The 15,047-nt window shown below is 38.5% G+C and overlaps 1 protein-coding gene across 1 annotated transcript in view; it reads right to left on the bottom strand.

The window, feature by feature from the left end:
• The window catches only part of ECI2 (enoyl-CoA delta isomerase 2), a 390,640-nt gene that overhangs the window by 251,372 nt on the left and 124,221 nt on the right, over positions 1 to 15,047 (bottom strand). Inside the window, exons 7-8 of the mRNA XM_044065169.1 lie at positions 11,225 to 11,237; positions 5,020 to 5,075 (exon numbers count right to left, since the gene is read on the bottom strand). Of these exons, the coding sequence (XP_043921104.1) occupies positions 5,020 to 5,075; positions 11,225 to 11,237 (69 nt within the window). The remainder of the gene's footprint in view (positions 1 to 5,019; positions 5,076 to 11,224; positions 11,238 to 15,047) is intronic.

The raw sequence follows: 15,047 nt of genomic DNA, 5'->3' as shown, positions 1-15,047 counted from the left end.
GCCTACTAGAAATAGCTGGACAATGTGGGTGTGCTGTCACTATAATTATAAAATAAATTATGTAAGGGGACAGGATGTGAGTAGGGTAGGGGAACTAAGTGTTTCTGAGCATACTGAGGCAGCATGGAGTGTGGCTACAACTTGGAAACCTAATTACAGTTACTTGATTAGAAAACTAAGCTCCACTGCAGAACTCTGAAATCACACAGCTCAGTAAGCAGCTTAATGTTTATGTACATTTTACCCTTTATATCGCCCAAGATTTAAAACATGAAAATGGGCGGCTGGGAACAGATTAGGGACTGTAACTGAAGTCCTAAATCCTGAGGGCACATGAACTAACACAAGCTACAGCACATAGTTTTGCTATTGTCTGTCAAAAAGGCACCCACTTCACACAGATATCTACCTTTTTAGAAGGGTTTGCTAGTGTTTGACTATTTGAGGTAATCCAATACAGCTGAAACTGAACAATTCAGTGGGTTTAGGTCCTTTTGAGAAGATTCAAGATGAACAGCATTTCTACTGTGTGGGTATTCAGGCTTCCAATAGATTGTGCAACACTTACCTGGAAAACAGATCAGCATTGAGACCAGGGTGCAGTATTTAGTCATGCTACTGATTAAGTAAGGATTGCACAGAGGCAAGGGGCATAGTGGAAGGGTGGCAAGTTCACCAATGGAGGAGACCAAGTTGGTCTTGGGTAAGACAGTGTTATAAGAATTAGGTTTGATTTCCCACTTTCAGTCTGAGAAGTACCTTCTAGATAAGACAGCATACAGGGCAAACATATAGCAAAGTTTCAGTCCACAGGAATAAAAAGGCATCCAGTTACCATATAGTCTTGTAAGGACGAGGAGGCAAAAAGTTTCAAGTTGATTATTCTGCTGTGTGGCAAAAAGGACCTCACTGATGCATGCTCCTGAAAAACAGGTGGTTAAATTTTCCATTTATGAGGCAGTTATCTGTCTGCTGAAGGAGTTAGATGATTGCACACAGCTAAAGACCGTGGTGCACAGCTCAGTGTCAGATTAGAACCTTCTCATAAGGATATGGTTGACAGACTGTACTGCTTTGCTAGGAACTGTCTGCACCTTTCCCCTCTAGGCTTCTAAATACTGGGTAAAACCTAGTCCACCCCCATCGTGCCCCTACGCATTATTACCAACATCATAAACTGTCTGACATAGCAAAGCCAACCCAAGAAAATCTAAAGACGTCACTACTCATTGCATCTAAACTACAAACTCCAATTCCTGCAAGCTCTCCTCATCCTGTAAAATGCAGATGTCTGTGCAGTTATTGAGACATGGTTAAAAGCCATGGACAGAACCCCAGCAGTACAGGGCTAAAATATCTTCCACACATTTAGACTAGGCACTGCACAGGAAGAGACAAAAGGTGGAGGTGTCACAACTTACATAAAAAAAAAAAAAAAAAACCTCAAAAGGCTGGTCAAATAGCATGACAAGTCTGAGCTTCTCCATGTCCAAGTTACTATAGGCAAAGTCCCATGCCATATCCTTTTCAAGCCACAGGTTCCACTCTATGACCCAGGAAACCCATAACACATACTTAAAATGTACTGGTGACACTACCCCTTCAGCCCAGCACCATATTCATGGGTAACTTTAACCTCTCCACAATACACTGGGAATCAGTACAACCCCAAACATTCAGGCTAACATCCTTGATATGGTCCTCACAAACATGGAAGAATGTTGCACCTTCTCCCCTAAAAGTACACTATCCTTCCTGGTCATGTTGGACCATATAGCCGTCTCCTTTAAAATATGTATCTGAACAAGTATATGCAGCAATTGGTGTGTCCACAGAGGTTCCTCACAAAAGTAATACAAGGTGTAAACAACATGCTCTACATGGACTGCCTCAAAGCCCCATACCTGTACTCTTGTCTCCCACAGACTGCTGGAAGGCAATCTATGCCTGGCCTACAAAGCATCCTCTGATCCTACTCTGACGGACATGTTGCACATCTGCAACACAAACAGCATCAGAATTATTAGATCTAGGAACCTAAACCTCGCTTGCAATATAAATAGGACATGGTGGAGGGACAGGTACGTCTCTCAGAAACTACCCCTTCTCTGGAAAAGGATTCCTATCCATGTGAAGCAGAATTCATTCCCAACCCAATACAAACATAACTTGGAAGAGTGGATGGGGAATCGATACTTTACCCCTGGTCTGGCACCTATGTCTCTAGGTGATAGAGGCAGTCTGTAAATGCTTGAGGACCTATGCCCAAGCCTATATATTCTCCCTTAAAATAACTCAAGAGTTTCAAAACTTGTCAGGTATATTTGTGAAAGATGGCTAGGCATAAAAAGGCTTCCTGGGGCTATCACCTATTAATCTATATAAAACACAGTTGGAAAGATCTGGTTTCCCATTTGCTGTTATACCACATTAATGTGGTGCTGTTACAAGCTGGAGGTGATCAAGAAAGATGATGATGTCCTGAAATAATGCTGTGAAAAGCGTCTCTGAATGATGCATTAACTTCTGTAAGGCTGATGTAGAGACACTACTTGTTCAGAGCAGTTGCCCTTAAAAGACTGCTGAAGAGAACTTTTCAAGCTTTAAAATGGAAAGACTTCATCAGCTGCTAAAATAATGTAAGAGGAATTGGAGACATTCCTTTTGAAAGGATTAGAGTCATCCACCAGAAACACTTTTTTTAATCTAAATGCAAGAGTGGACTCAGTTTCAGTGAATCTGACGACTGGTTTCAGATATTCCTGAGACATCAGTGAGGTCCTTAAAATGAAGTCTTGCATAATGAACCAGGAGAATGCAAGACCTACAAGTCCAGAGTGTTTAGGTACTGCTCCAGTGCAATGGCCACCTGTTGAGTGAACTGTCCAACATTCTGAATTTCCACTTTTCTGTCCTAAGACAGACTTTCATCTCTGAGTTGAAGACAGCTCCTAGGCAGGTCACTGAAGCTGAACTGTAGGGTATGATTTGTTGTAATGTACAGTGATTACTAGACACTGCATCAAATAAGCTCTTATACTGATGCATTCTAGTAGCTGGTCCTGGGACTGATACAAGAACAGACCATCAGCCAAGTACAGGAAGATGCCTATTTTTTGTATTCTGAGATGTGCAAATAATGGAACTAAATATTTGATAAACAGTACGGAGCTATGGCTAGACCAAAATGGCCAAGCTGCAAATAGAAAGTGATAATGAGCTATTAGAAAACCTAGAAACTGTCTGGGAGGTGGCTTTACTGTAATGTGTTGATAAGAATCCATCATATATTTTATTGTCATGTATGATCTTCCTATGAACGAAATACCTCCTTTTAAAGATTACCATTCTGAATTTCTTTGCCAGGATGAATGTGCTTATTCCTGCACTTTTTTTCCTGTAGTGGAGAGGGATCAGGATTAGACTGGAAAAAAGAAAAGTCTCTTTTAATGGGAAAGACACACTAAACAGCCTGTCTGGAAGCCAGTTAATTATAATAAGGTTTTTGTGACTCACAGGTTGGATGTGAACAATGGAAAAATAATGGAGATCTCTTCCAAAATTCTAATGTACATCTCTAAGCTACTGTGAAGACCCTTGTTGAGAAGTGTCCTCACCTTCAGTGTTGAAAGGAGAGATTGGAAACTGGCTCCAACTGGTATGGGGTTATGGTGAAGGGGAGGGATGCAGAAAAAAAGTTACCTGGAATATCCCTGTATAGACAATGTTTACCTGTAGACCCTGAATTAACTGGACAGGCATATGTTTGCAGAAAGAATGCTAGGTGGGATAATTAACTGTGGCATGACAAAATTAAATTCTTGCTTAAACAAAGACATGGTTTTGAATCTCTCCTCTAGATCTGTGATGGTAGTAGCATCTGCTGACAAAAAAGGAAGTCTTGAATAACAAAATATGCTTTAACATCCTAAAGACAATTATCTGTCCTGAGTTAGAACTGCCTTCCAAGGACCACCTTAACACAGCTGACCTCAAAGATATATCCATTTATTTTCAGATTCAGGTAGTTTCTGCATGAATGGCCGTGGGTGCCCCTGCACAGTAGTTAAATCAGTTCTCATATGGGCCATATAACTAAGAGCCATTTCAAACAATTTACAGAATTTTTACAGTACCTCTTCAGCAACCTTGACTATCCTTCAAAATGAAGACCCAGTATCTTCCTGAGCTGTACTAAGAAGGGTATGCTAAATGATCCTTATCATACAGTACCCTATACAGTCTGTTTGACCCTTTTTAAGATCAGGGTGTTGGTAACTATCTTTCATAACTTCTTAGAAAGCCTGACACAAACAGTCTATGTTGTTTCTAGGAAAAGGCATCATTCTGAATATACCTTTATCTCTGCCTTTTTTTAGGTTATGTGCCATTCCTTTGCATGTTTGCACTTCTATCCACATGGTAATGACAGCTACCTTCACTGGTTTGGGATCAGTAAGCCCACAATCTTGATCCTGGTCTTTCCAGTCCCATGCAAGTATGGCAAATGACCAGCCAAAACCACCAAGACAAGTCAACTTTAGACTCTTACTCCTCCTCTCTACATCCTTAATCAGCTCTTCCAAAACCCAAGCTTATATTTCAACTCTAGCCATCTGGATCAAAGTCAGGGCTTTTTCACTCTATGTCAAAGAAATATCTCACATCTTTTCTTTAGGGAAGTATTCAACCTTAGTTCACAGTTTCAGTAAATGTTATGTCCTCCGAAGGGCAGCCAGAAGACAGAGGATGTATCCTCATTGTTAAAAATATGAAAGCAAGGGGATTCAACCAGCCCTATGTAGAAGTCTTAAGAACAGAGGAATAATAATACAGGCAAGTGATAATGGGGACCATAAGATACCAGACCACATATACTTGTAAGCGCACAAACTTAAAGCTCTAGCCACCTTTGTCTGGTACTTAATACTGCTTCCCTCCCAAACTGAGCAGGGCCTTACATAAAATTAGTGTACATATGTGCCTACCAATCCGGTCATCAAGACTGTCCTTAAAAACAACCAAAGTAGTACTTTGACCTGTAGTGGAAACGTATTCCATAGGCCGGGGAAATGCTACGTTGGTAAACTCCATCTCCCCAGAGAGTTTTCTTAATGTTTGGGTGTAGATTTATGTCTCTAGTGTGGGTGTTTGTAGAAAAACTGGTTTAATGATAAGATGGGTCAAATAAGATGTGGCCATTCATGGCTTGAAAAGCTAGATGCAGGTCCTCTCAGAGTACCTGGAGGGTTACACAGTTGCAAGACAGTTGTGCCAATCTTTTGCTACATTTGAGGCTTTTGACACTTTTAGTTTTTTTGGTTAGAAATTTTTGGGGCTTTTCAAGTTGAGCAAGACACTTGAGTTTACACATACTAAAGAAGCATTGTATTCAGTGATGGGTCTGATAAGGGAAGAATACAGGGACAAAACTTTAGACTCTTGAAGATACCCCCAAGGTAATTAGCTGGGCCACGCAAAAGGATTTCCTTAATATGATGGTAAAATGATGACAGACTGAATGACAGAATGTTGTTCACATAAGTACCTAGGTCTCTTATGAACATCTCTGACTAAAAAGAAATACCACTTATAACAAATAAGGTGGGAGTAGAGTTTTTGCCAAATGCTACTATTCTACATTGCATTTAAATCTGGAGCTGTTTAGTATCAGTGGATGAATGAATAACAGTACCCAGCTTGCATTCATCACCAAACTTCATCAACCACACTTCTAGGGTACTGGCCTGAATGTCTGAAAAAAACTGGCAAACAGGAGAGGGCCTAGTCCCTGTTGTACACAAACTGTTACAGTTTTCCATTCTGAAAGCATTCCAGCAACATCACAACTTGGGATCTGTTGAACAGCCAATCTGTAATCCTGCAAAGTAGGGTTTTGCATTAAGTTTGTATATTTTTTCAGTGATTCCAACATGGGGAATACTATCAAAAGACATGCCAGGTCATGATAAGCAGTGTGCACAGAGTGTACTGTCCACAGCCTATACATCCTTTTCAAAGAAGCGTACTAGGTTCTGGGAGGCAGGACCTGCCCTTCACAAAACCAAACTAAATGGAGTCTAGTTCAGTTGTCTATGTCTGCATAAATGAACTCTGCTATGGTGCAGTCCATAGTGTATATACAAAGCTGTTGTCACTGATGGCTCTAACTATCTGGGTCTGTCCCTTTGTGAACAATCACATTGGCTGTTCTCCAGGCATTTGGCACAAACCCTGAAGACAGGCTGAGGTTAAATAAACCAAAAAAGAGCACTAACACTGTGAGCCCTCAGAAATTTGTTTATTACAGATAATTATTAAGCGCTTTCATCAATGCCAGTTGACTTCATCAGAATAATAAAACAGTCATGAGAAATGTGTTTAAATAGTACAAACTTGACAATGATTGGTTCATCCTTCCCCCAATGATTTAACTGGAACATATCAAGTTCATTCATAAGTATTAGATACATACTAATTAAAAAGCTGTTAAAATATCATACTAATACTAATACATTTGTGTTCAACAACTGTGACAAAAATAAACTCAAACAAAATACTCAATATTGTACATGCATTTTAAAACAACCCCAGGAACAGTTTTTATGTAGGAAAATGTAGAATAGTGGGACATTTAAACCTGTCCTGCCTTTTCTCTCAGCATGAGTAGGATGATTAAATGGTCATTTAATCCCGGAAGGAAGTTAGCAGCTAATCTTAATTGCCATAATAATTCTTTTTTATTTAAAACATTTTGCCAGTCTCCACCCCCTAACTTCGATGAGCACAAGGTCAAGAATGGCATATTTAAATCCACAGAAACCAGCACGCTGTGTACTGTGCTTGTACAAAGCATTGGTTTCCTTTTTATTTTTTATGTCATATAAATGCTCGTATATTCTGGTTTTAAGTAGCCTTTCCGTTTTTCCAATATAAAAAAGATGAGCAGGTATTCCACCTGGCAATGTATACCAACTTACTCAAATAGCAGTTGCCCCTTCTCAAATACACAATATTCTTATTTTGACTGTCAATGGAAAAGAATTGTCCTGTAAAATGTATGAACAATAGGGGCATCTATCACATTGTCTGCTACCATTTAAATTCCCATGTTCACCTTGATTTTTTGTTCTGTTTTCCATAAGTTAGGTCCAATTTTGGTTCAAAATATAGGCTTTTCACCTAATACCTGAAAAACTTCATTGTTGGTTTTGAAAATACTCCAAGTTTTGTAAAGTATTTCTTTAACTTGGTGATACAGGGGACTATACTGGACAACACATGCCTGTTGAAAGTCAATTCATTTTCTGTAGTTGTCCCAATATTACTTGTTTTGTTTAATCCCCTTCCCAGCAATGGAATATATATTTTATCCCAAGAATTGTGTCAATAAGCTCACCAGGGTAGCCTCTTTCAAGGAACATCTCCTTCAAATATACAAATTCCTGAATTACATCCTGTTTCAGGGATGTCATTCTGGCAGCCCTGATAGCCTGACCCTTGATAATACTTTTCTTTTGGAACATAGGACGATGGCTATCAAAGTGCAAGTAACTGTTACAAAAAAGTTTTTTTACGATGAATTTTGGAAACAAACTTTTCATGGTCCTTGATTATTTTGGTGTCCAAATAGCTAATTTCTTGTTCATGGAAGTCAAAAGTGAATTTTAAAAAATTGGTGGTTCCGTTTAAGTATTGAATGAATGATGGAATGGATGCAGAAGTTCCTCTCCATAAAATAAAAATATCATCCAAAAACCTACTGTAAAAAAGAACATCAGGAAAAAACTCACTTTTGAAGACATGTTCTCTTCCCCAACCTAACAAAACCAAGTTAGCATATGTAGGGGCACAAGAAGCTCCCACTGCCACTCCTTTCACCTGCTGAAAATATTCCCCATCGAAATATATATAATTATTTTCCAAGATAAGTCCCATCAGTTCACATATTAGACTAATCTCATCGGGGGCAAACAAGAACAGGTGAAGTGTATTTCTTCAAAGAAATGCAAACCTTCCTGTTTAGGAATACAGGAAAACAGATCTTGTACATCTATAGTCAGAAAGATACAATTTGGACACCACAAATCACTTTTTAATTGTCCCAGGAAATCCTAGGAGTCCTTTACCAGGTGTGGAAACTGTTGTACAACATGTTTTACCTTTTTATCTACATACACAGCCAGGTTGTGTGTTTTAGAACCAGCAGCTGCCACAATGGGCCTAAAGGGTGGTGTTTCAACATTTTTGTGTACTTTTGGTATACTGAAAAGAACAGGAATTTTAGGATGAAAATCATGATCTTCTTTAGAAACCCTCTGGTCCATAACATATTCGTATAAAAAACTGTCCACTCTTTGATAGGAAATATGTATTTCATTCCTGGAACATGGAGAATAGATTTCAACATTAAACAAAATAGTTTGCATAGTGTTGGTGTAGTCCTCAGAACTGTATAGTATAATACCTCCACCCTTGTCAGGTGTCATGATGCGTATACTTCTATCTTCTCTTATTTTTTTAATAAATTTCTCTCCTTTGTATTAAGGTTAGAAAATATTCTTCTGTTACCCCACATTTTATAAATGTCTTCCTTGACAACCTTTTCAAAAGTAGTTATAAGTGGGTGTAGGGGGGATTAGAAACACTACTTTTTCAATGTTTTAATGGGACAATTGGCGGTATTATTACCATCTTTGTCTGAATACATTAATTTTAAATTCAATTTTCTCAGATAAAGTACATCCACCAATGTTTCTGCAATATCTGGGATTTTGGTAGAAAAACAAATCCCTTAGAAAATAGGGAAAAATATTCCTCTGAAATGAACCTATCCGTACAGTTGTAAATATGAAACCCATTTAGTGTGTGCTGAACATTACTAACTTGTCTCTCTGAGACTGAAGCTGGTGTTTCTACCATCTGGGAAAACCCTTGTACTGTTGTGCTGCTTTGCTGTAAGTTTTGTTAAGTCTCTTGTTTCTGACTCGCTATTCTTTCTGAGCGTCTTGGGAGTGGAAAATCCTGATACTCTAGCAGGTTACCCCTCCCTTCCTCAATAGAATGTTCTTCCTCTCCTAGTAACTCAAAATCCACATTATCCACATTTACCACCCCATGTTGTGTTGGAGGCAGAAAGTCATCTTTGTCATCATAACTAAAAACCAGTTTGTCAATGGGGTATACTTTACAATATTTATACTGCTTACAATCTCTACCTAATTTCTTCACTTTCTTATTAAAAATGTTATCACATTTCTTTTCAACCCTAATAACCTTGCGATAAAATCCTTCATACTATGTAAACAATAAATCACTGAGAATTATTTAATTTAAATCATCAACTTCCTTATGTAATCTTTTTTTCCATCTGTTCATAATAAAATAAACTCTTACTAAGCAATTCAAGCCCCCATTTATCAAACATAGTGACAAATACATTCACAATCAGTATTATAGTGTATTCCGAAAGGAAATTTAAAAACTCTTAAACCTTGTGGAACCACTTTGTTTCAAATACATTCATTCAAATAACATGTCTCTATTTGACAAATCTTGTATTTAAATAGTCTCTTCTCAAAGGTATAAATCATCTCTTTTGGGGATTTAAAACTGATGAGACAATTGTTCTTGTTGTTAGAAGTTTCAGTTGTAGCTTTTGGGCTGGAGAAAGAGAAATGCTTCTGAACTAGTGCCCCATAGTGTTGTTTAACTTTGTTAACACAGGGACTTTCTTTAGTATCACCAGTCATTTTCAATGTACATAAAGGAGCTATATTAACTCTGTGCTCCGTGTTTTCCCTGTCTTTATAATTAAAAACTTTGGGCTGGAGAAAGAGAAATGCTTCTGAACTAGTGCCCCATAGTGTTGTTTAACTTTGTTAACACAGGGACTTTCTTTAGTATCACCAGTCATTTTCAATGTACATAAAGGAGCTATATTAACTCTGTGCTCCGTGTTTTCCCTGTCTTTATAATTAAAAACTCTTTCTGAATAACAGTTGACACTACAGTGTCTGAATTCAAAGCAGTCATACCTTTAGGATGGTTTTCAAATTGGCGCTCATGTTGGCGTGTTGAATTCGAATTGTCGTCCGATATAACCTCAACGTCACTGCCAAAATGCACCGCACAATTAGTTTTAGCAATGCTCAGAGATGAAAGAGAAGCCGAACCTTCTCCAGCTGCAGATGTATTGTTGTCATCACAGGAAAAACACTGTTCAAGTTCGCCATGATGAACCTGAACTGTCGTGATGACATCACCATGCTTCTTAAAGTGGTGAGACGAGGAATTGGGATTACAATGGATATCCTCTTTGCCAGACTGAACGTTACCCTTCTTTACAGTATCAACAGCCGAAAAACACCCAGATTCACTGGAACAAGGCTGGGAGAGCAGCTCTATAAGCCAAGTAAGCTCCCCCTTCAACTCTGCCACATCTTTTTTGATGAGTAGTAGTTCTGTTTGTTGCCCAGATTCAGAAATAGGCGAAAAGTTTAACGTTTCTGGGGACTCCATGACAACCAGAACCACAAACCAAACAATCAAACCAAAAAGGTGGTGCAATAGTGCTCAACCATGAACAAATAAACCAAAAAAAGAGCACTAATGCTGTGAGTCCTCAGAAATTTGTTTATTACAGAAAATTATTAAGCGCTTTCGTCAGTGCTAGTTGACTTCATCAGAATAATAAAACAGTCATGAGAAATGTGTTTAAATAGTACAAACTTGACAATGATTACTTCATCCTTCACCATATTGTTCATACATTTTACAGGACAATTCTATTTCTATTGACAATCAAAATAAGAATATTGTGCATTTGAGAAGGGGCAACTGCTATTCGAGTAAGTTGGTATACATTGCCAGGTGCAATACCTGCTCATCTTTTTATATTGGAAAAACAGAAAGGCTATTTAAAACCAGAATATACGAGCATTTATATGACATAAAAAATAAAAAGGAAACCAATGCTTTGTACAAGCACAGTACACAATGTGCTGGTTTCTGTGGATTTAAATATGCCATTCTTGACCTTGTGCACATCGAAGTTAGGGGGGGGGGAGACTGGCAAAATGTTTTAAATAAAAAAGAATTATTATGGCAATTAAGATTAGCTGCTAACTTCCCTCCAGGATTAAATGACCATTTAACCATCCGACTAGTACTAAGAGAAAAGGTAGGACAGGTTTAAATGTCTCACTATTCTACATTTTCCTACATAAAAACTTTTCCTGGGGTTGTTTTAAAATGCATGTGCAATATTGAGTATTTTGTTTGAGTTTATTTTCACGATAGTTGTTGAACACAAATATATTAGTATTAGTATGATGTTTTAACAGCTTTTTAATTAGTATGTATTTAATATTTATGAATGAACTTGATATGTTCCAGTTAAATCATTGGGGGAAGGATGAACCAATCATTGTCAAGTTTGTACTATTTAAACACATTTCTCATGACTTTTATTATTCTGATTAAGTCAACTGGCATTGACGAAAGTGCTTAATAATTATCTGTAATAAACAAATTTCTGAGGACTCAAAATGTTAGTGCTCTTTTTTTGGTTTATTTGTTCATGGTTGAGCACTATTGCACCACCTTTTTGGTTTGACAGGCTGAGATTAAACAGTTTAAGCAGAGGCTCAGATAATGCATACAGATAAATACAAATGCAACTTGTAATGTTGTCTGGTCCCATGTAAGTATTATTTTCAGCCTTTGACAGGGATTAAAAAACCTTCTCCAAGGTGATTATGGTGGCAACAAAGTGGGTAGGTGTGGTAGGTAAAGATAACACTCAATTTGTATGCTAATATACTGGCTATAATCTTGGGAACAGTGTGTGAGATATTATGGATGAGTTTAGAACACCATTCAATATTATTCCTTACTTTTCTGACATAGCAGAAGAAAGATTTGTAGTTTCCTTTGATATCTAGGGTAACCTTAAGTTCTTATTCTGCTTTATATATTTTAATATTGCTTTTAAGTTCCTTGCTGGCATGTTTCAGTTTGGTCTTGGGGTAGGAGGATGGGAGTTTCTTGCAACTCTTCATTATTTCCTTCTTTTGTTATACAATTTATTCATACACAAGTTCCAACAGCAATGTTTATTCTTCAATTTATCATTTTATTTAGAGCAGATGGGACTGACTTTTCTATGTAGCTGTTCAGATATTAGTAAAAGTCAGATGTGAATGCTGCATAACTCTCAGTGTGGTCTACTTGCAAGGGATTGACAGAAATTTTGCATATTCCTTCTACAAGGTTGAAGCAGGCTAGCCCAGGAGAAATCTCTAAACACAGTCTCATTTCTTGATGGGGTAGAAGCACATCTAGACCCGGGAAGGATGTTGACCACCTTGTGGCCACATTTATCCAAAAATAAGGAGATGCAGGAGTATGGTACTGTTGGGGGCTAGGTTGGGAGGACCAGGTCATGGTTGTTAGAGAGCCTGTGGTGGGTAGTTTTACAATTTGCACCAGTGCATTCATATTAAAGTCTAGGAGATACTAGGCGTAGCTAGTTTAGAGAAGCAAGTGTGCCAGCCACTGCTTGAGTAATTGAAGCCCTACAGCAAGAAGATATTTGGTTTGATACTTAATGCCTCAATGACACTTAGTAAATTTCCGTGATCTCTGAGAGGACAGTCATGAGGGTCTGTAGCATTTGGATCATCATGATCTCCATATTAGGGTCATGGGTCATTAGTAATATGATGTAAAGTAATGTTTTTTTCTAACAAATACAGATATTCCCCACAGTTACCCAAGGGTCTAAAGGATAGGTGCTAAACCCTGGTATAAAGGAAGTGTCATCATTGCAGTGAAATCATGTCTCAGTCATTACACAATATGAATGTGTCAGAGTTGCAAAATAGACTCAATTTCTGTCATCTTCCTATTCAGAATCATTGCACTGAATAGTGCCACCATGATGCTGTACTGGGTTCTGTTACGTAGGAATGTTCAGCAGGGGGACTCTGCGTAAAAAAAGGCACTACGGGGCATCAAAGCTTTAGCTTGTATGCAGAAACTCTGGTGTGAGAGGTACAAACTATTCCTGGCAAAAACAGGAAGTCTCAACTATCATCTCATCCTTGACTGACACATATTGAACCCCCTTAGACTGACACATACTGGACCCCAATAGACTGACACACCAATTACTTAGCCTATTGCCAAATACAATTATCATGTCTTGGGTATCCAGGCATCATTCTTCAGCTCCCTACTGAAATGCTGATATTCAAAATGCTGAGTATCAACATGTGGAAAGAAAGAGAAACTGCAGGAGAAGAGCAGACCTCAAACAGTCTTCTCCTTTATACTTATTTTTTGCAGACCCTCTGATGAGGGGAGCAAAGCCCATCCTACACCCTCCAAACTTGAGACTGTCCTACCTCTGAGAAAAGAGGATATTCTGGGAAATTGCCATCTTGGACTTCATATATGCAAGTCCATTTTTTTTTAATCAATAGCAATTCAGTCTCAGTGTTTTGGGGTTCACTCTAGAGCGTACAAACACTTCATAATTTACCGCATTCTTCTTTAGGAAAATAAAGGAATGACTTTTTACCCATCCACAAATTTCCTCAGTATTACAGAAGGTTTCCAGCTTTCACTGCAGAAAGTAGACCTACACTTCTCACACAGCAGGTTGAAGGCTGCTGCTGTGCTAAAGTGATTTATTAAAAAAATCGCTGACAAAGAGATTGTAATCAACTGGAGAAAAGACAAGAGTGCTCATGGTTCTTAAATGAAAGAGAAAAACAACCTCTTTGGAAGTTACCCTGGTTTATTTTTTTCCACAGTGATGTGCTCGATCTTGCTAAGAAAATTTCCTGTGCCTGCAAAACTATTCCTGCAGGTGACATCAAACGGTGACAAAGCTGGAGTTGTTTTGATTTCACATAGTGCAGCAGGGGGTGTGAAATATCATTTCTTGTATAATTTCCTGACTGGCTTTGAGATCCTTGTTTTGGGATTCATGAAAGTAGAGGTAACTTCTCCTGATAAGCTAGTTAAGGACTTGTGTTTTTAAGCAGATTAATTAACTGTCTATTCAGAGTTCTCATTTTTTTTTAAGTTAGTGTCTTCTCTCCTCTTTAACTCACTTTCTCTCAATCTCTGCAGCACTTTGCCTAAGCTTAGAACTCTATTTGTTTTTCTGCAGACTTCATATGCATTTCAGTGAAAAAAATGAAAGGGCTTTTACATCATTTTAGCTCCTTTGTTAAATTTCTGTAAAATATCTCAACTCAAGTTTATGTTTATTCCCTAAACATAAGTACTGGGTGCGATAAAGTACAGTTTTGTACCTACCATAAATGTAGATGTTTGAGTGTATACACTGCTGCAGTCATTACACTTGGGTTATCCTGCCGTCAGGCAGTTCCCCAGTCGGCATGAGTTCCAAAGTCTTGGTCCGGCGTCGGTTGCTGTTGCCTCCTCCCTGACGTCAGTGCGACAGGGGTATATGAGATGCAGCCGACGCCATTTTCTTCAGTTTTTCTTGCCCCAGATGTCAGGTACCCCCAAATAGGTAGGCAATTCAAATTGCTAATAAAACATACATAAGAAAAGCAATCAACAACTTTCAGTTACCATCAAATACTCCCCATAGGTAGTAAAGGGTAGAAGACATGGGTACATAGCAGCAAGTAAGAGGGGAAGGAGGGAGGGTACCCTGGACTGCGGCAGTGTATACACTCGAACATCTACATTTATGGTAGGTACAAAACTGTACTATGTTCATTGAGTTACACTGCTGCAGTCATTACACTTGGGTAGAATCTCAAAGCTGAGGTAGGGTGACTGGTTCTATAAGGCATTAGGGGTGGCTATAAGGCCCTGCAGCACAGCAGTGGTGAAGCCAGCTCTGGATTTAGAGTATAAAGGCAGATGGTAATGCTTGGTGAAGGTATGCACAGAACTCCATGTTACTGCTTCCAAAATAACCTTGGTAGGTACTCCTCTGTGGTAGGCAGTTGAAGTGGCTGTTGCCCTGGTGGAGTGAGATCTAATGCTGCTAAGTACAT

The sequence above is a fragment of the Protopterus annectens genome, chromosome 3.part0, assembly GCF_019279795.1.
Source record: "Protopterus annectens isolate FY-2018-M chromosome 3.part0, PAN1.0, whole genome shotgun sequence".
Lineage (NCBI taxonomy): Eukaryota > Metazoa > Chordata > Ceratodontiformes > Protopteridae > Protopterus > Protopterus annectens.
Note: the sequence above shows the minus strand (reverse complement) of the source record. Positions and strands in the feature narration are given on the sequence as shown.